Source organism: Myodes glareolus, chromosome 24 (assembly GCF_982192425.1).
Source record: "Myodes glareolus chromosome 24, mMyoGla1.1, whole genome shotgun sequence".
NCBI classification, from domain to species: Eukaryota; Metazoa; Chordata; class Mammalia; order Rodentia; family Cricetidae; genus Myodes; species Myodes glareolus.
In genome coordinates this window covers 16220623-16241080 of record NC_142049.1, presented here as the reverse complement: position 1 = coordinate 16241080, position 20458 = coordinate 16220623, and the positions used below count along the sequence as shown (strand labels likewise).

Below are 20458 nucleotides of genomic sequence, written 5' to 3'. Positions count from 1 at the left end.
AACGCTAATGATCTCTTGCAGTCAAATAATAAGTATCCAAATCAATCAGCACCACAATTTCTGCGAGACTAAACACCATTGCCAAAAGCAATGAGGCCACAGTAGGAAAACCCATGCAGACAGTTCCTTCTGACCGATTCTACTGGCAGAAATTTATAATCAAAGTACAGAAGAGTCACATATACTGCTTACTACTATGTTGCTTCTAATCAAAGAAAATCAGAATCTGACATTTTGGGAATAGGTGTGAACTATATGTCAAAGATGATGAAATATTGTTTGGCTTTTAAGACTATATTTACAAAGTATGTTATTGACATGGGAAAATAATTATTATAATAGCTGAAACAAATGGGAGGGAAATGTCGGGATACAAATATGGAAAGTAAGGGCCTGGAGAGTCTGAGGCAGGGGGATCAGCTCAAAAAGATCTGATTACAGGGCACAAAGCCTTGAGTCTAATGCCCCAGAATACATGCGCACACATGCACACATGTGCGCACACAGAGAGACACAGACAAAAACACAGGGCAGAGAAAAAGAATGACATCACTGTATAAAAGATACAGCAGGACTAAAATGAAACACTAAAATATTTTCCAGTTTCTAAGATAGGGCTGGAGGTTAGGAATGTGGCTCTGTTGGTGAGGTGCTTGAAGCCCTGGGTTTGAGGTCTAAACGAGACAGACACCTGCAATCCCAGCAGTCTGAAGGGCAAGTTCAAGGTTGTCTCCAGTTACACTGCAAATTCCAGGCTATTCTGGACTGTATAAGCCTTGTCTCAAAAGCAAAATATCCATTTATGTGACTAGTTTTTCTGTTTCCCCTTCAATTCCCTTGAGACAGGATCTCCGTGCAGTCCTGGCTAGCCTGGAACTCACTCTGTAGATCAGGTGGGCCTTGAACTCACTGAGATCCACCTGCCTCTGACTCTTGAGTACCAGGCAGGCCTTGAACTCACAGAGATCTACCTGCCTCTGCCTCCTAAGTACCAGGCAGGACTTGAATTCACAGAGATCCACCTGCCTCTGCCTCCTAAGTGCCACATCCAACTTACTCTTTTTTTAATTTTGAATCTTTTCTAACTTTTATGTAATAGGCATGTATTATTTTATAGTGAAAAGCAAAGACTTAGGAATCAAGCTATACACAAATGTAATATATTTGTTACTTTCTCTAAATATAAAAGATTTTGTTTTGTGTTTGGAGACAGTCTTACTACACAGTCCTGACTGACCCAAAACTCTTGGTCCCCTGCTTTGTCCTCCCAAGGACGAGGATTATCCATGTGAACCACCACACTCTTAGTGAACAGAGAGGTTTAAAATGAGGGACTGGAGAGACGGCTTGGCAGTCGAGAGCACTCGGTCAGAAGGCTGCTATTCTGAGGACCTGGGCTGGATTCCCAGCACTCACAAGGTGGCTCACAATCCTATGTAACTCTGGTTCCAGGGGTCTCATGCCCTCTCCTGGCACCCATGGGCACCAAGCATGAACATGGTATACAGACATAAAGCAGGCAAAACACCCATTCACACCAACACTAAAAACAGAGAAAAAATTAATTTTAATCTTCAAAATCAAAGCTAAAAATTCCAGGCATTACTCAGGAGGCAGAAGCAGGAGAATCAGGACAAGCAAGAGTCCAAAGTCAGTCCTGAACACACAGTTAAGTTTGAGGCCAGCCTGAAGCCTTATCACAGCTTGTCTTGAAAGAAACGGGGAGGGGTGTATGCTAGCGTTGGTGATATTGCGCTACAGTTATCATGCAAATATTCAGTTTATCAGACTTGATTCTAAGTGGCTTTTCTTGCTGTTTCTGAGACAGGGCGTGGCTATGTAACCCAGCTGCCCTGGAACTTTCCCTCTGCCTGCTAAGAGCTGGGATTATCATACACCATCATAGCCAACTAAAAACTTCTTAAGCAGATAGTCTCTGAATTATCTTCATAAGCCCACAGATATCCATCCATGACAGGCACTCAATAATATTAGTAAATAAATTCAGGGCAGGTAACAATAGCTGCTTAATGCAATAGAAAAGTGATTTTTAATCATCTGAACAAGTATTTCCTGGCATATAAGTATGTTTGGACAAGATAAGCACAGTCGGGCTGTACAGGGTTATGGTGCGTTGGCCTGGCAACCATTAGGAGCCAAGCTTGCCGCTTGGTGAATGTGAGCCCGGAAGAGCATGAGGGAAGCCCTGGTGTCCTGGCAGCTCCCCAGGCCTGTGATTTTTCAACTCTTTTCCATCCATACAAATAAACTCACCAGTAGCTTTGGGACCCTTGTACCCAGAATGTAGCCAAGGCGTGACCAGCCCTGGGGATGCATACACCCACTTAGTTTGTAAGACAAAAGTGCAGTGATGGGAAGTTGGAGGCAGCTTTGATTTAGCTCTAGTCGTGTTTTTTATTTATTTAGGCTTTTTACTTTTTACTTTTACTTACTACAGCCTTTTAACTTATTTTTACACATTATCCTATTTTAATTGTGTGTGTATGTGTGTGTGTGTGTGTGTGTGTGCATGTCTACATGGAGATGTGTGCACGTGACTGCAAGTGTCTGAGGTGGGACAAGGAGAACAATGAGCCACAGAGCTGAAGTTACAAGTACTTATAAATTGTCTAATTCGAATTTGGATCCTTTGCAAGAGCAGTACCCATTAATGGTACTTCATTAGTAAGAACAAACGACTTACCAGGGACACAACTCACAGCGGAGGATGAAGCCCTGGTGTGAACAGCTCGTGTGTCAGGAGCCGCTGTGGTCCCAACAGCACCATCAAACTATCAGTTGCCCATACTGCCATGGAGACTGCCTACGTCACCCCACCACAGTCCTCAAAGGTAGGTACCGTTAGCAGAAACGCAGTTTAGACTGACGAGGACTCTGAGCTGCTGCTTGTGTGCATGGTGCCCGAGAAGCAGCGGTGATGCTGGAAGCTGCAGTGGCAGCAGCAGGGGAGGCAGAAACAACTCTGAGGAAACATCCACCTGGCTCACCTTCTGCCAAGCACTGTTCCAGGGCGTTCTACAGAAGAACTCATTTATACCTCCCAATCACACAAAAATTTCAATGACACTGGCATTATCAATTGACCCCAGTTTAAAGGTGAACAAACAGAGGCAAAGAGCCTCCTGCCTTAATCTTCTGAAAAGCTGTGACTATAGATGAGTGCTATTGTGGCAACTGCCTTTTTAAAAATTTCTTTTAAAAAAATATTTATTTATCAAGTATACAGTGGTCTATCTGCATGCATGCCTGCAGGCCAGAAGAGGGCACCAGATCTCATTATAGATGGTTGTGAGCCACCATGTGGTTGCTGGGAATTGAACTCAGGACCTTTGGAAGAGCAGGCAGTGCTCTTAACCACTGAGCCATCCCTCCAGCCCTGACAACTGCCTTTTTAAAACGCTATGGAATATTGTGTTAAAAAATAGTATCTCATGTGTCCTAGATTGACCTCAAACTTGTAATGCAGCTGTGGATGACCTTGAACTTGTGACCCTCCTGCTTCTCTCTCCTGAACGCTTGGATTAAAGGTGTGCACCATCACACTTTACTTATGCAGTGCTGGGGATCAAACCTAGGACTTCATGGATGTAAGACAAGCACTATGCTGATGAGCTACATCCCAGGCCCCTCAAGCATCTATACATTGCTGATCCCTCACTGCAGGAGCAAATGGGATTGAATGGAAGGGCAGAATGTAGACGGCACTGTCCCGGTTCCCGTAGATACAGATGTTCCTAATTCATGCTGGGGCCGATGCTTCCTTGCTCCTTCTATAATTTCAAACAAAGGCTTAATTCCAGACTACTAAAGATTCATGAGCTGTCTACATTTCTCTCTTATTCTCTAAGTCTCTTATTCAACACATATGGATAGATAAAAAGAAATAGAACACAGGCACAATTCAAATTTGTATTAAAATATGACAACCATATCCTTGGTCACAGTTCCTATTTTGGGACAGATGCACATTCCACAAGCATTAAGTAAGTCATTAACTTTCTGTGCTTCTCGCTATTCCCTTCAGCAGAAAAGAAGAACACGCTGCTGAAAGTAAAAATCAAAGGCAAACATCAAGCAAAACAGAGAGAGAACCCAGCTGCAAAGTGCATTTGGTTTGCGAGGGACAGACTCCCACACAGAACTTGGAAACAAGGTCACTTTCTGCAAAAGAAATTAAGACGCAACATAAAACAAATAGTATTAGCAACCAGTGGAAGTCTTTCTTGGGAATAATTCATACTAAAGTGACCTGCAAAGTGGTCCTCTAAATCTCACGCAGAGACTCAAGGTCACTGCCTACCTCATCCTCTCCAACAGCACTTGGACGAAGCAGTTGTTTTGGGACTGGCAGAGAGCACCCGGTGCTCAAGAGCAGGGTGGGCCACTAAGCTTTATGACCCTGGGAACAAAATTCTTTCTCACTTTAGGTTTTGAGCAGATGACTCTGCCACAAAAGCCACCAACTACGATGAGTGAACACACATAAACAGAATTTAGCTCGTGGCTTTGGAAGTAATCTGTTATCTTTATACGCTAGTTCTCTTAGCGCACACCAGTTCCCAAATGCCTTGGCCAATGCCTCCTGCTTCCTATGGTTTCAGTGTACCTTAAACAACAATTATTAGACTCACACCCTACAAACGGACTTGGAGAGGCAGAGAAAATGCCCACAGCACAGACTCAGATGGTGATGCCATCTAGGTCTGTGTGACATGTTAGCCCACACTCCTCCACGCAGAACAGCTCAGCCTAAGCAGCACCCACACAAACAGCGGTTGAGAGAAAGTCACAGGCAAAACTGCAAAGCATGAAGTCTAAAAGTGAGAGCTGGTCAGGGACGTGAGGAGTCAGAAGCCGACCCAGAGATACAGAGGGGATTTTCAGATGCTACAAAGAACTGCTGGGTGGTCTCCACAGATGCTGGCTGAGAGTCCAAGGCCATTGTGGGTGGAAGCAGAGAAGCCCTTCTTCATGAGGAGAAGCAGAGCCAGAGATTTGGGACCAGAACTAATGGGACCACAACTGTCGGGGGGGGGGGGAGGTCTTACTCATTTCCATGTTTCCTAGAGTCTATATTGAGTCTGCCACACAGTAGGTATTCAAGAAACATTTGCCAAATGAGGCCATAGCTCTGTGGTAGAGGCTGCAGGTTCAGTTTCTAGTACCACCCAACAAACTAGCAAAGAACAGACACTATGCCAGGCATGGTGGTGGCACAAGCTTTAAATCAAAGCACTCTGGAGGAGGCAGAAAGATTTATCTCTGTTGAGTCTGAGGCCCGCCTGATCTATATAGTGGAAATAATTCAGGACACCCAGGGCTACACAGTGAGATTCTGACTCAAAAAAAGAAAAAAAAAAGAAAAAGAAAAAGAAAAAGAAAAGAAAAGAAAAGAAATGTTTGCCACGTGTATTTCTTTGGAATGAAGGAAGTAGTTAACTCTCTCAGAAGAGGGAGGGCGGAGCAGGAAGCCCTCACAGACCAGTCTGTGCACACAGTAGGAGGAAGAACTCCAAAGACTACGGTGTAGCGTTCTGCCAGTCTGAGCTTGCAGGTACCCTTGTTTCAGGTCTATGGACCCGAGAGTGGTTAAGCGAAGGGTACAAGTCAGCAGTGCCGTCCCTGGGCAGGGGTCCTGACAGTGTCAGAAAGGAAAAGTGAGAAAGCTTAGGAGCAGCCCAGTAGGCAGCATCCTCCAAGACCTCTGCTTCAGCTCCCGCCTCCAGGTCCCTGACTGGAGTTCCTGTCCTGACTTCCCTCAATAAACTGTGACCCGGATTTATGCTAGCCAAATAAACCCTTTCCTCCCCAAGTTGATTTTGTTCGTGGAACCTTATCACAGCATAGAGACCAAACCAAGGCAAGGCTCTTCCCAGTCTAGGGACCTCCAGGAGGAGGACAAAGGCTGGAGAACTGAGAGGTCAGCTTCCACCTGGAAAGCGAGGGTGCTCTACCGCTGCGTGGTGCTACATTCGCGCCATTTATGCTACTACTCTGACACGCAGAAACACAAGTTCCCAAGGCTGGCGTGGAAACACGCAGCGAGGAGTGGGTTTTCAAACGCTGCCCAAGAAGCTAAGGGGATGACAGAGAAGCACTCCTGTTCTGTCTTCTGGACATAGGACCAAGTCACTACCAGGTCTTCTGCCATTTTCTTTTAGACATACTTTACAAACCAGAAAACCAGGTTAAAAAATCAAGAGAATCATTTTCTTTTGAAGGAGTGGGAGGTATTTTTCAAGTACACTGTGGTGCATGTATGTGATAAACCCCGTGAGAAACTAGATAATACTTTAGAAGACCGTTTAAACACAGGGAGCATTGTTCACAACAGAAAGAAAAGAAGGCATAAAATTTTCATGCACTATGATAATTATTTGATAGGAATGCTTATCACCAAAGCTACAGAGAAACCCTGTCTCGAGAAAAAAAAAGAATGCTTATCATAGCAAAGCTATTGGAAAAAAATCAAAATACAAAGAAAGATATTATTTGCTTCTATAAACAGCAACTATCACATTTAAAATCGGGAAAAATATTTTAAAATTTTTTTCTATGAATATCTAAAAATATATTTTCCTTTTAAAAAGTAAATTACATACATGCATATATGTATTTTAGTAATAATAAATTACACACACACATATATATATACACATACATATATACACTTTGGTAGTGACTATAATTTATTTATGGTACCCCTCTCCATTATCTTTTCTAATGACTCAACCCCAAGGAGATTCTGTAAAAATTAATAGTATATGTAAAGAACTTAATCCCGTATCTGGCACACAGTGTGAGCTCAATATATGACTCTGTGGGTGTTGTCAGTCCGTCTGTTTTCTTGCTTTCCTGTTTTTTTCCTTTTCTTTTCTTTTTTTTTTTTTTTGTTTTGTTTTGTTTTGTTTTTTAAGACAGGGTTTATATTCCTTGGCTGTCCTGGAACTTGCTCTGTAGACCAGGCTGGCATCAAACTCACTGAGATCCACCTGCCTCTGCCTCCCGAGTGGTAAGATTAAATGTGGGCTACCGCTGTCCGGCTTACTTTCCTTTCTCTTAGAATCTCATGGAATTAAGGAAGGAAACCACAAAGGAAGCCCACTGAGACTGAACTAAGGGCAAAGCCGTGGTCTTTAAGCTTTGGTTCTCTAACCCTTGCTACGCAAACTCTAGCTCCATTTCAGCCACATGTCCTGATAGCGACCTCAGTAAAGGCGCCCTTTTGTCTTCCCCACTGAAAGCCTCTGCCAACATGCAACAAGGGTTTTCTCACGTGGCAACCGTTCTCAAACCCAGTCAGAATTTAGGAGCCTTCAGTGTATAAGCATAATGACACAATTCTGTTACAATGTAGAAGTCTCTGGTGACGCGATTAGCAGCTGGTTTGGGTGACACAATTGGAAAGGGTAGGCATGTTATATGGAGGCTACAAAAAGCTACACGGACACTCCAAAAGCCCAGTGTAGATACATGAAAACCTTTAGTCCCTTGCCCTGTGGTTCCTAATAAGCAGGACACACAGACAACAGGTGCCCAGGCTGTGGTTCAGAATGTACAGAGACAGTGAAAGAATTACTCCTCCTCTAACCAAAAGGGGCAACCCTGGCTCTCAAAGGACTTGCCACTTCCTCCTCACAAGACTGCAGTGTGCATGTGCCAGTCTCACCAGTAGACTGCTTTGATTGATAGCCCACCCCATACTAAGGACTATCAGAAGGGTCTTGAATGTCATGCTTCCGTTGAGTCAGATAACAATCTGCATCCCCTGTGAGGGGCCGCTGGAGTAAAGAATGTGTTTTCTGATTGGCCCCTGGGATAAAGAATTGGCCTTCAGCCATATTAAAACAGTACTCTGTTGACCATCCAGTGTTATAGTAAGAAACAAGCAAAATCACAGGTTGTTCTTGGTGTGGAGGTACAACCTGTAATTCAAGACTGAGTCAAGAGAACAGAGTTCAAATCAAGCCTAAAGCTACATAGTGGGTTGGAGGCTAGCCTGGGTTATATAGATACAAGTCCCAAAATAAAACATAATCATGAATGGACAGGAGGAGGAACAGTTTAAAGGATTTACTGGACCTCACAGTGACTAGAACTACTAAAAACACATTGTATAACTAACTGAACAGTTCTGAGAGAGTCTTGCACAAAGTGATAAGGTTATGAGGCCGTATGGACGCTAATTAGCTTGATGTAGTTATTCCCCATGTACCAAAATATGTTGTAACCACTGGGAGATGGAACTCAGCGGAAGAATGCCTAACCAGCATGTATACATCCAAAATTCAGTCCCCAGCAGAGGAAAAAGAAAAAGGTGGTATATTATGCATATACAGTTTTATTTGTTAATTAAAATAGAAAAAAGAAAAAGATATAAGGACGAGGACTGTATGTAAGTAGGTGATTATAAGCAACTCAGTTAAAATCTGTGTTTCTGCAGGATTTGAAACGGGAGCCACACTCAAGAATAAAGACTCCATATTTTCAAGATGTCCCCATCTCCCCAGCCTGAAATTCTAGCACTAGAGAAGCTGAGGAGCACTCTAGATCAAGGCCAGCCTGGGCTACAAAGTGAGACCTTGTCTATAAAAACAACAGTAATAATAGCAGTTGTTATCAGAAAGAGGAAGGAGAGAAGACAAAAGGAGAATGTTGGAGGTTGGGAGGAGGAAGAGGAGGATGGAGAAGAAGAGGGAGGAGGGGACTGCAGCAGCAGCAAGTCAACTAAGCACACGAAAAGATGCTTGAGCAGGACACGAGCATTCCCAGCATTCCGGCTGCAGAAGCAGGCAGGTCCCCGAATCTGAGCCTAGCCTGGTCTACAGTGAATTCTAGGCTAGCCAAGGCTACATTATTAGTTGTTAGGGAAGAGCAGACTGAAGACACACTGAGACACCAAAGCTTTCTCTACAGAATAACACATCTAGCAGCATGGCTCTGGGGAGGAGGGAGTGGGAAAGCTGGAACCCTGTGGACTATGGCAAGAATACAAACTAGAGCGGCTGCTATAGAACACAGGCACTTCCTGAGACCTATGTATGACCTAGCAATCCCAGTTCTGAATTCACATCTAAGACAACTGAGAACAGATTCTTAAAGTGGGCGTGAGGCACTTATCTGCAAACCCAAAACTTGGGAGGTAGAGGCAGGAGGATTAGAAATTCACTGTTATCTTCAGCTACGAGCCAGTTTGAGGCCAGCCTAGGCTACCCGAGCCCTGTCACAAAACAGGAAGCAGCAGGGACCTGAGCTATCTGCTCACCACAGCACATTTACAATAGCGGTATGTGCCACAACCGAGAGGCAGAGCAAAGCAAGTGTCCACCAGATGAGCAGATAAACCACTGTGGTATGCACACACAATAGAATATTATTCACCCTTAAAAGGGAAGGAAATCCTGTCACAATATGGATGAAACTTGAGGAAATTATGTGAGGCGAAACAACTTAGTCACAAAAAGACAAACAGTGTGTGATTAGCTGAGGCACGTAGAGCAGCCCCATCCAGGGACAGAAAACAGAGGCGGCTGCCAGGTTTGGAAAGTGAAAACAGAAATGTTTTCTCAATGAGTACCAAGTTCCAGTTTTGTGAGGTGAAAAAGTCCTGGAGACTGGCTGTACAAGCATATGAATGTTCTTAATGCCACTGAATTGTATATTAAGTATTAAGATGGCGGGAGAAAGATCAACTTAGCGCATGATGCACCAGGCCCAGTAGGCATTCCCACAAGAGCGCAGCCGCACACACACAGCTGGATGCCATGGACCTGTAATTTTAGCATTCAGGAGGCTGAGGCAGGAGGACGGCTCCAAGTTAGAGGCTACTCTAACAGTGTTTTCTAGGCCAACCTGGGTAGTAGGATAAGACATCGTCTCAAAAGAAGGGAAAGAAAAAGAGGAAGGGGGAAAATGAAAGAAAAAAAGCAGGATCTTTGCACACCGTTCATCAATTCAGATGGTGGTCACACTAGAGTAACATGGCCCGACATCCAAGCCTGGTGTCTTTATAAGAGTAGGGAGAAGGGGTTAAGTCACAGATACTTGGGAAGGTCACATGACAACAAAGCCACAGATGGCAGTTACAGCACTACTAACAAAAAGTCGGGGAGCATTCAGCGGGAGCGCGGCCCTGTTGATCTGTGATTTCGCGCTCCCAGACTAAGACCTGTGAGAAAGTGACTTCCTACTGGTGTAAGCCACCACAGTGCAGCACTCTGTCCCAGCATACAGGAAACGAGCGTGTGTGACAACACAGATGGGGCTCCAGTGTGACCAGTTAAAGGCAACCTGAAGCCAGAAGACCACGTCCTTTGGATTCCATTCACAGGGTACTCTGAGGGACCACGGAGAGTGACCACCACGGGACACAGCCACTCTGTGTGAAGAAACCATCCTATACCTCAATGGTTGCTATGGTGGTTCCATGACATAAAGCTATCTTTTTTCTAAAGACTCAATTACATCTCAAAAAAAAGTATCAGAAGAAAACCTATGCCCCAAGACCCATTTTTACATCAATTTGTTATAGAATTTGCTATTTGGAAGAAGGTTCCTACTAGCCTAATGAGTGATTATACCATCATCAAAATAAAAGTAACAGTTACAGATCATAACCCACTCAGCAAAATGGGAATTCTTAAAATCACACACAGATATGCTATAAATATATGTCAATAAATATATTTACATATATTTGTTTTATGCCTGTGTGTTTATAATGCAAAGTTTGATGCAGTTTAGTGAGGACTTAAGGTAGCTGGGTAAGAACAGTCGGTCGTTCACTACAAAGGAGAAAGAGCAGCTTCAGAGCAGGAGCCTGAAAGGCCGACTGCCACAGGACAAACGAATCACACGCCTGATGCGATCCAGCCGCCACTTCTGAGCGCTTCCTACAGATTCACCATCTGAATCCGCCTGCCCTCTGTGAAGCCCTGGGTTCAACCCCAAGCCCCAGAAATTGTTAAGAGACAGCTGCACTACAAAGTAATTGCCTGTGACCGTCAACAAGGTCAGGTCACAAGAGTCAAAAATGCTTTTTAGGGTTCTCTCAAGGCAGGGTCTCATTAATCCCAGCTGGCCTCAAACTTACTCTACAGTCAAGGATGACTTTGGACTTCTAATCCTCCTGCTCACGTTGTTCTGGAAACCCAACCCAACCCAGGGCCTTGTGTATGCAGTCAGGTGCCTCGACCAACTGAGCTGCATCCTTACCCCAAATTAGTGCACGGGGACCAGACCTCTAAGTCTTAGAGGCCAAGGCAGGAGGATAGAAAGCTGGACACCAGCCTGGGTTATATGCCAAAAAGCAAATAAAAACACATTTCATACGTGTGTGTAGACACGCGTGGTTGCGGGGTGGGGGGGAGTAGGCGTGTGTGAAAGCCTGGAGCTGACTGGTGGCGGCCTCAATCTTGCTCCACTGCACTGAGGCCAGTTCTCCTGCTGAGGTGCGAGCACACCAAGCGCAGCCGGTGTGGCTAGCCACCTCTGCTTCCTCGGTGCCATCATTTCTGGTGGCTGCCACACGTGCCCAGCTTTCCTGCATGTTCTAGAGATGTCACCTCTAGTGTTCATACTTACAGCAAACGCTTTATCTGCTGCGGTGTCTCCCCAAATCTCAAACGGTAATTTTTAAAAAGATGTATTTATTCTTATGCCTACATACGTGTGCCTGAGTGTATGAATGTGCACCATGTGCTTGCAGGTACTCACAGAGACCAGAAGAGGAATCAGATCCTCTGGAACTAGACTTCCAGGCAGGTGTGAACTTCCTGACAGGGTGCTGAGAACTAGACTTGGGTCCTCTGCAAGAGCAGCAGATGCTCTTAACTGCTGGGCTAGATTTCCAGCTCCCCAAAATTTTATTTTATTTTATTTATTTTTATTTATTTATTTATTTATAGTTTATTGAGACCAGGTTTCTCAGTGTAGCTCTCACTGTCCTGGAACTTGCTCTGTAGGCCAGGCTGCACTCAGCTCAGAATCCACTGCCTCAGCCTCCCGAGTGCTGGGATTAAAAGCGTGCCACCCCTTGCTTAAAATAACAATTTTTAATGTTAAAAAATGTTCTTAATCTGTATGCTTAAATGCAGAAGTACCACAGATCCCAGTTTTCTCAAATATTAGCAAAAATGTGACTGGTTGAGCATTCCGTAACTTAAAAATCCAGAATCTGGGCAAGGGAATGGCTCAGGGGATAAAGCATTTGCCATGCAATCATGACGAGTTGAGTTCAGGCCCTCAGAATTCACATATGGCTGTCCATGACAGAACACATCTGTGAGCCCAGTACTCCTAGAGAGAAGTAGGAGAAACAGAGAAGAATCTCCAAAAGCTTGCTAGCCTGGTGTACACAGCAGCAAAGAGCTAGCCTGGTGTACACAGCAGCAAAGAGCTAGCCTGGTGTACACAGTAGCAAAGAGCTAGCCTGGTGTACACAGCAGCAAAGAGCTAGCCTGGTGTACACAGCAGCAAAGAGCTAGCCTGGTGTACACAGCAGCAAAGAGCTAGCCTGGTGTACACAGCAGCAAAGAGCTAGCCTGGTGTACATAGCAGCAAAGAGCTAGCCCGGTGTACACAGCAGCAGAAAAAAAAAACCCTATCTCTAAAAGACAGAGGGTGAGGACTAACAATTGAGGTTGCCCTTTGACCTTCACATGTATGCCATGGCATGCTTGTACCCATACAAACATACACAACACACACAGGGAGTTTTAAAAGCCAGAAATCCAAAATGCTCCACAATACTTAGCGTATCATAAAACAACAAACTCAATTTCTCAACAAAGAAGACCCAGCTTTAACATGGAAGGGAGGTGGGGCTCAGAAGACAGACAGCGAGAACACGTTCTCTGCAAGCGTGAGAACCTGCAGAGAACTCCCAGCATCCGTGTAAAAAGCTAACAACAGCTTTGGGTGCCATGACCCCAACATTACTGAGCACACACACATACACCACACACACACACACACACACACACACCACAGATTACATGCCTACCACATATGTACACAAACACAGATACCACTGACATTATACACACCACACACACACATCACAAAGATAAGATAGAAGGGCACCCGAAGGCATGGAGTTATTATCACAAAGTTTATGTATCACCTCTAACATCAAATCCTAACTTGTTTAATTAAAAATGGCAGGCTTCTAACTTCTCTGTGGGTAGGACATCAAAATAGGTCTAACGCAGATCTTAGCTACAGCACCTGACACTATTGTCTGTAACACTAACTCCACGTTGTCTTAAGTAAGGCTCTTCTGGTAAATGACTATGGTGCCTAAATCAGCACTAATCTCAGCGCAGCAAGACTGTTATCTATGTGTCTGGCCCACCTGCCCAGTAGGCCGCCATTAGTCACATGACTCTGGTGACAGGCGTGGGTGAGACTGAGACAAGCTGTAAGTGTAAATCACACAACAGCACAAAACAATATGGGGACTCTCTTATGTTTCCTATGTAGATTATATGTTGTGATGGTATTGTGGTATTTCTTATTTAGAAGTATTCAAATTATTTAAATAAGGCTGGGCATGCTGGCACACGCCTATGACCCCAGGTCTTAGAGAGCTACAGTAAGAAAAGCAAAAACTTAAGACCAGGGCAGTAGACTCAGATCAGCTGGTGGAGTTTGCCTAGCACAGTATTTTAACAAGTCCTAGGTCCCATTCCCCAAAACCCAATAATCCCAGCACTTTGGAAACAGAGGCAGGAGGATGAGAAGTTCAAAGTTATCCTCAGCTACACAGCTTAGCTGCTCAAGACCAGTAAGACCCTATCTCAAAAGAACAAAAACAAAAAGTGGAAGGAAGGAACAGATGGAGGAAGGAAGGGAGAGTAGGAGAGAGGGAGAAATGGAGGGAAGGAGAGAGGAAGGAAGGAAGGAAGAAAAGAAGAAAAGGAAGAAAGAAAAGAGAAAGAAAGAAAACAGAACAAAAAGCCAGATGTCGTGAGATACCTGTATTCTCAGCACTCAGGAGGCACAGGCAGGAGGAACGGACAATCTGAAGCCACCTTGGTCTACACAGCAAGTTCAGAGCAGCCAGAGCTGTACAGACTGTATCTCAGAAACCCTAGCGAGGGCCAGCATGAGACCGGCAGCAAGAGCACTTGATGTCTGAGTTCTATTCAGAGCATGATAAGAGACAGCTGACCCTTGAAAGCTGTCCTCTGAAGCTGGGCATGGTAGCTCACACCTTTAATCCCAGTGTTCAGGAAGCAGAAGCAGGTGGATCTCTAAGTTCGAGGTCAGCCTGGTCTACAGAGTGAGTTCCAGAACAACCATAACTATACAGAGAGACCCTGTCTCAAAAAATAACAAACAAGCAAAGTTTTCCTCTGACCTACACACACATGCTGTGGCACAGGCCATGTCTACATACATACACACATCATACATCCATATAATAACAGTAAGTTTTAAAATAAATCCCTACTGTTTAAATTATATTAAACTTAATGTCACCAGGTTATTTTCCTTTAGTGTGGGTACTAGAAAAACACTAACTTAAACCTGTGGTTCAAGTTAGTTTGGGGTGTTCTGTGTTTTGTTTTCTGGTGATGCTGAGGATGGAACCCAGGGCCCGGTACACGCTAAGCCAGTTCTCTTCACACATTTCAAGCGGATGCTCGGCCTCTGACTGCTTGTGAAGTCACAGCACCTCCACAGGCAGACACCATGAAAGAACGCAGGGCTGAACTTCCCAGAAGGCTGAGCTGCACGTAGGCCCAGGCTAGTCTCCAAAGAGCTAATCTTCTCGGGGCTTATCTCGGTCTCTGTGCACACCCTGCAGCTTCAAAAAAGCAGGCAAGTGAGGTACCTGGAACTCAGATGTGCTGTTCCGCAGCTGGCTCACGTTAGGCAGGGATCCCCCGTGGTACTGGGTTAGGCGCAGTTGCTGCAGCTTCTGAAACTGAACCTGGAAACAGAGAGATTTCAAGAACGTTCAGCAAAATCTGAAAGAGACAGTGTTTTGTAGAACGCTTCAAAAAAGAATTCCTAGTTTTGATTTCCTTTTCTATTTAAATGACCATAATCTTCAGGTTTACTAGAGCTTTCTGGGGTCTGTTTCATTTGGGTTTTGTTTGGAGATATGGTCTCACACAACCTAGGATGGCCTCAAGTTCCCTATGTAGCTCAGGATCCTGATCCTCCTGCCTCTACCTTCTAAGTGGTGGGATTACAGGCGTGCACCACCATAGTCTGGCTTTCTATTTTTTGTTTTTTTTTTAAATTTCTTTATGAGTTTTAGAAAGAATTTAAGAATATTTCAAAAGTCCTACACACGCACACGCACACACACACACACACAAATATAATAAAAATATTTAATGAAGGTCAGGCAAACAGGCATCAAGCAGTACCCTACGGATTTAGCAGCTTCACTCTTATTTACTTTCAGAGGGCAGTCAACTGTCGCAGTTCTCATGAGCCCTGCAGTGATGCAGTCTGCTTGTCATGAGCTCAGCTTCTAGAACAATGCACTGAGTATTATGTAACCCTCAGCGATTATAATTCATACAAGGAAGAAGGGTCATAGAGAAATGCCTGAGGCAGATTTCTACCCTTCCTCTAATTTCTACTCTGTCCTCTGATTACACAATAAAGTATTCCAGACCTGAGCCCTTAGGGCAGGCCAGGTGTTATCCTCAGACACTGGTCCACTTCCCTCTGGGCTGACTCCACACCCCACATTTACAGACAGGGGACTCAGATCCAGTGTTCAATGCCCTGCCCAAGGCCAAGTGCAGCTACTTCACGCAAAACCCACATCCTATTCCTGCTTTCCATTTCTTCCTGAGTGATCATACTATGTATTATTATTATTATTTAAAATATCTGACACAGTGTAGGTGCCGGAACAATGACTCAGTAGTAAAGAAACGCATTGCTCTTACAGAGGATCCAGGTCAGACCTCCATCAGGCAGTTCACAACATCCTGCCATTCTAGTTCCCGGACCTCCGAGAGCACTTCCACACACGTAAACACGCACAGGTGCACACAGACATAAATTTTAAAATTAATTATCAAAAATTATCTAACACAATGTAAATATTCTGTAAGTGTGGTAGTAAGGAAATTACGACAAGAGAAATTCAATGATCCTACTATTTACAAAGTCTGAAAGACTCACAGTACATTGTGGAGCCTATGAATCTCTGATTTACTAACATTTACTATGAAAGCTTTCAGATACTGAAAAACTAAAGATGACCAGTGAAACCCATCGTCTATCTACCCACCTGCTTCTATGATTACTGAGACAACCTGGTTCATCACTGCCTCCTCCACTACCCTTGGCATCCTAAGTGAACTCCCAGAGGTGATAATATTCCTTAATTTAACATGCATATTCAAAAATAAGTACACATATTTTTTGTAAATTTTGAAAGCATACGAAGTCCTTGGTGTCTCAAACATGCTGTGTATAGGGAGACATATAAATTATATGTTATATATATTAATCAAAACTCAGATCTCATAGTCAAATTTGAAGACTCGGTAAGCTATTTCTGCCTATGAGCCAAGTTTAAGAATAAAGTCAGCTTTCCATTTAACAATCTAAATGCACTTACGAGAAGCATTTAACTGGCAATCCTTGAAATGCTCAGACAAGATTCTTGATTGCCTTGATCTAAAGTCTTTCATTCCTTCTTCAAAGATTCACTCAATCCACTGCTTCATTTACATAAAAACATAATTGTGTGTTAGATATCATGCCAGGCACAAGCCTACCAAGGTGCACATGTGCCAGAGCTCTTCTCTCCTGAGAGGTCCCACAAAGGCTTCAACCCTTACCCCAAGCCTCGACACTTCAGCCAGGCTCAATTACAAATCTAGCTAGGGACCTGCCTTCCACTGCACTTAAGGCCACGGCAACGGACCCCACCCCACGACTGCTCGCCCTCTGGAGAGTCTGTCTCTAGAGCCTTCAAAGACTGTGACACCAGAGTGAGCTCTCATGTGGTTAGCCGAGTCATCCCGTGCCCTTCACAAAGGATATAAGGATAAATATAAAAAATACGACGGTGCTATGTGAGCTGCAGAGACCTGGCTACTATTTCCGCAGACGTTCTCAGCTACCTCCAAAGGCTTTCCTTTATTTTGACACTTTCCTCTATTGAAATTTTGAATCATTAAACTAGAAAGAAACTTGAGAGTGGATTCAACACCTCCGTGCTTCCAGAGGATGGAATAAGGGCTCAAGCAGAGCGGACTAAGGCAGAGGTCACAGACTGGCAGCCTACAGGGACTTCTGACTTGTTCCGTGTTTTCTAGTTCAGTTTTAGGACTTGGAAGACTGCAGAAAATCCAGGCTTCGAACTTTATTAACTGAAAGAACAAACAACACTAGATTTGTGTGTATGTGTGTGTGTGTGCGCAGGCTCATGCACTTTGAATGCGTAGTTGTGCATTCGTGTGGGCAGAAGTCAGAAAGCCATGGCTAAGAGTTGATCCTCTCCTTCCCCGTGTGGGTCCTGGAGCCTGGTGGACTCACGTCAGCAGGGCTGCCAGCAGGCACCTTTACCGCACAGGCATCTCACTAGCCCCAAACCCAGTCTCATATGACAACAGTGCCTGCTCCTCACCAGGATCTGGATTGTTGGGTTTGTCCCAGGCCTCACTAAACCCTGCTATCCACCACTACGGCTAAGGATTAGCTACTATTCGCCACCAATTCCTGGCCCTTCCATTCATCCTCCTTATCTACCCTACACTGAAACTTTCATTAGCAAGATCCGGCCTAAGGTCACACATTGTAGTAGAATTTCTTCTAATGCCTGTATAAATGAGATAGAATCCGCTCTAATTCTTTTCTGGAAAAGTCTCACAATAGCCAACACCATATCCTAATCAAAATCCCAGCAGGGAGCTGGGAGCATGGCTCAGCGGCAGAGCACAGCTCCGGCAGGAGGGCACCAATGGCCCAGGGCTCAATCTCCAGAACCAAACAAAAATAAAAGTGAAAAGTCCCAGCCAAGTCTTGTTTTTATAGATTGACAAGATAATTCTAAAATTTATGAAAGTACAATGACCTAGCTCAGCAGGAGAAAATTTTTAAAGATTTATTTTATTTTTAATTACGTGTCTATGTGTATGTCTGTGTAGGGGAATGCACACACATGAGTGCAGACACATACAGAGTCCAAAGGATCACTGGGTCCCCTGGGGTCGGAATTACAGCCAGTTATGAGCTGTGGGTGCTGGGAACCCAACTTGGATCCTCTAAAGAAGAAGCACATGCTCTTAACCACTGAGCCATTTCTCCAGCCCCCAGAGTAATTTTCAAGACGGGCTAAGTTACAAGATTTAAGTTAATAGTTCCAAGATCTATTATAAGGCTATAGTACAGTGTGCTGTTGTGAAAAAGACCTAGGGTGGAGGGAATGGCTGAGTGTCAGGGCACTGCCTAGCATGTATGAATTCTTAGCTTCAATCCCTGGAGGAAAGACATCAGTGAATGTGACTGAGTACAAAACCAGACAGACAGACACACAAACACACACCCTTACTAGGGGAAAAGATTTGACTGCACAGACATCCAGTGTGACACCAGGACTGAGTCCTCCTCTGCCCTTCCCAGCCTTGTAAGGAAACTTCGATAAGCCTCAGTTTACCCGTCTACCAAAAGACGGAAGATCCAGTCAGAAAAACCACAAGGCGGTTTTGAAGACTGTCTGCGAGAACAAGGGAAGAGAGCGGTGCCTGCCAATCACAGAGCCCTGGGGTTTAGCCCAACCCTAATCTCTACAGGCTTCTTTCTCTGCTCTTGGCTCAGATGCCTCGCCACTCTGCAGCAGATCCATTGCTTGTTTTAACAGAAAGGCAACACATGGGCTGAGCTGAGGGATGCGGCTCAGCGGGGAGAGGGCCCAGCATGCCCAGTGGGGAGAGGGCCCCGGGTACACTCTTAGTGCTGGATACACTAGGTGTGGGGGCACGCACCTGTAATCCTAACATTCTAGATGTAGAGGCGGGGGGGGGGGGGGGGGGGTCAGGAGTTCAAGGTCATTTTTGACAACACAGTGAGTCTGAGGCCACTATTAAGGCTATATGAGACCTTGTCTTAATAAAAGAAAAGCAAGCTGCGTGGTGGTGGCACACGCCTTTAATCCCAGCACTCGGGGCAGGCGGATCTCTGTGAGTTCGAGGCCAGCCTGGTCTACAAGAGCTAGTTCCAGGACAGGTTCCAAAGCTACAGAGAAACCCTGTCTTGAAAAAAAGAAAAAAAGAAAACGAGAAAAAAAAAAGAAACAAAAATGAAACAGAAAACAATGGTTCTTTCCAACTCTTCAAGGCAAATCGACATTGGTCACAGAGCTGAGTTTCTCCTAAGGTTTCTCCATACAAGCTTCCTAGCCAAGCACTCTGAAGCTTCCAAGTCTCCCTCTCTGTCCCGTCTCTCCAAGCCTCCCAATCCACTTCCTGCACATGCAGTGGTGACTGATGGCCTGCACGCAACCAGACCAAAGGACATGATGTCCTTATCGGGACAGCAGCACCGACTCTGTGGGTGGACATCCCCTGCTCTGCACAGCAAGCCCGCCGGCTTTCCTCCTGCCTTTCAAGCCGTCGTTCAGTCTTTGACGACACCTCATCCTCTCTCTCCCCTTCAGACTGGTAGGGGCTTTGGCTTCTAGGCCCTCTTCACACTTCACTTTAAAGCAGAGGACAAATTCAAATCTGATAGAGGGAAGCCAAGTCAGTAAGGCAATCTGGAGCATCATGAGACACGCCACAGAGATGGTGGGGACCGTGGCACGCTGAAGACCACATACATGTCCTAACTAATGGGGCATCACCAGACTATTGCTGTCATGCTTTCCAAAATATGACAGAAAGGACAGTGAGATGACTCAGCCGACAAAGGCACTTGCTGCCAGGCCTGATGACATGTGTGACCCTCAGGACACATACTGTGGAAGAAGAGAACTGTCTCCTGCCCGTTGTCCTCCGACCTCCACAAGCATGGGTGTACATACATCACCCCACCACCACCACCACCACCACCCCACCCCTGTGCAAAGTGAATAACTGTAAAGAGAGGAGCTAAAGGGATTGCTCAGAAGAGCACTTCCTGCTCTTGCAGAGGACCCAGGCTGAGCTCCCAGCACCCATAGGGCACCTCACAACCATCCCTAACTACAGTTCCAGGGGATCCAACACCCTCTTCTGGCCTTGTGAGCACCAGACACCCATGTGGTTCACTTTCATACATGCAGGAAAAACACTCATATACATAAAATAACATGTAAATAAGTATTTTTAATAGAAAAAGAAAGAAATGAGAGGAGGGTGTTGCTAAGTGATCTTATTTTCCAAAATTCAGAGGCTAGACTTTAATGTACAATCCCAGTGCTTACTGCTGACCCTCATTAAACAGACACAAGCACACAAGCACAGACAGTTTTATA

The 20458-nt window shown here is 44.9% G+C and overlaps 1 protein-coding gene across 2 annotated transcripts in view; it reads right to left on the bottom strand.

Moving 5' to 3' along the window:
- The window catches only part of Crtc3 (CREB regulated transcription coactivator 3), a 100319-nt gene that overhangs the window by 75113 nt on the left and 4748 nt on the right, over window positions 1-20458 (bottom strand). For both annotated transcript variants that reach the window (XM_087901486.1, XM_087901485.1), the window contains exon 2: window positions 14861-14959. In XM_087901486.1, the coding sequence (XP_087757612.1) occupies window positions 14861-14959 (99 nt within the window). The remainder of the gene's footprint in view (window positions 1-14860; window positions 14960-20458) is intronic.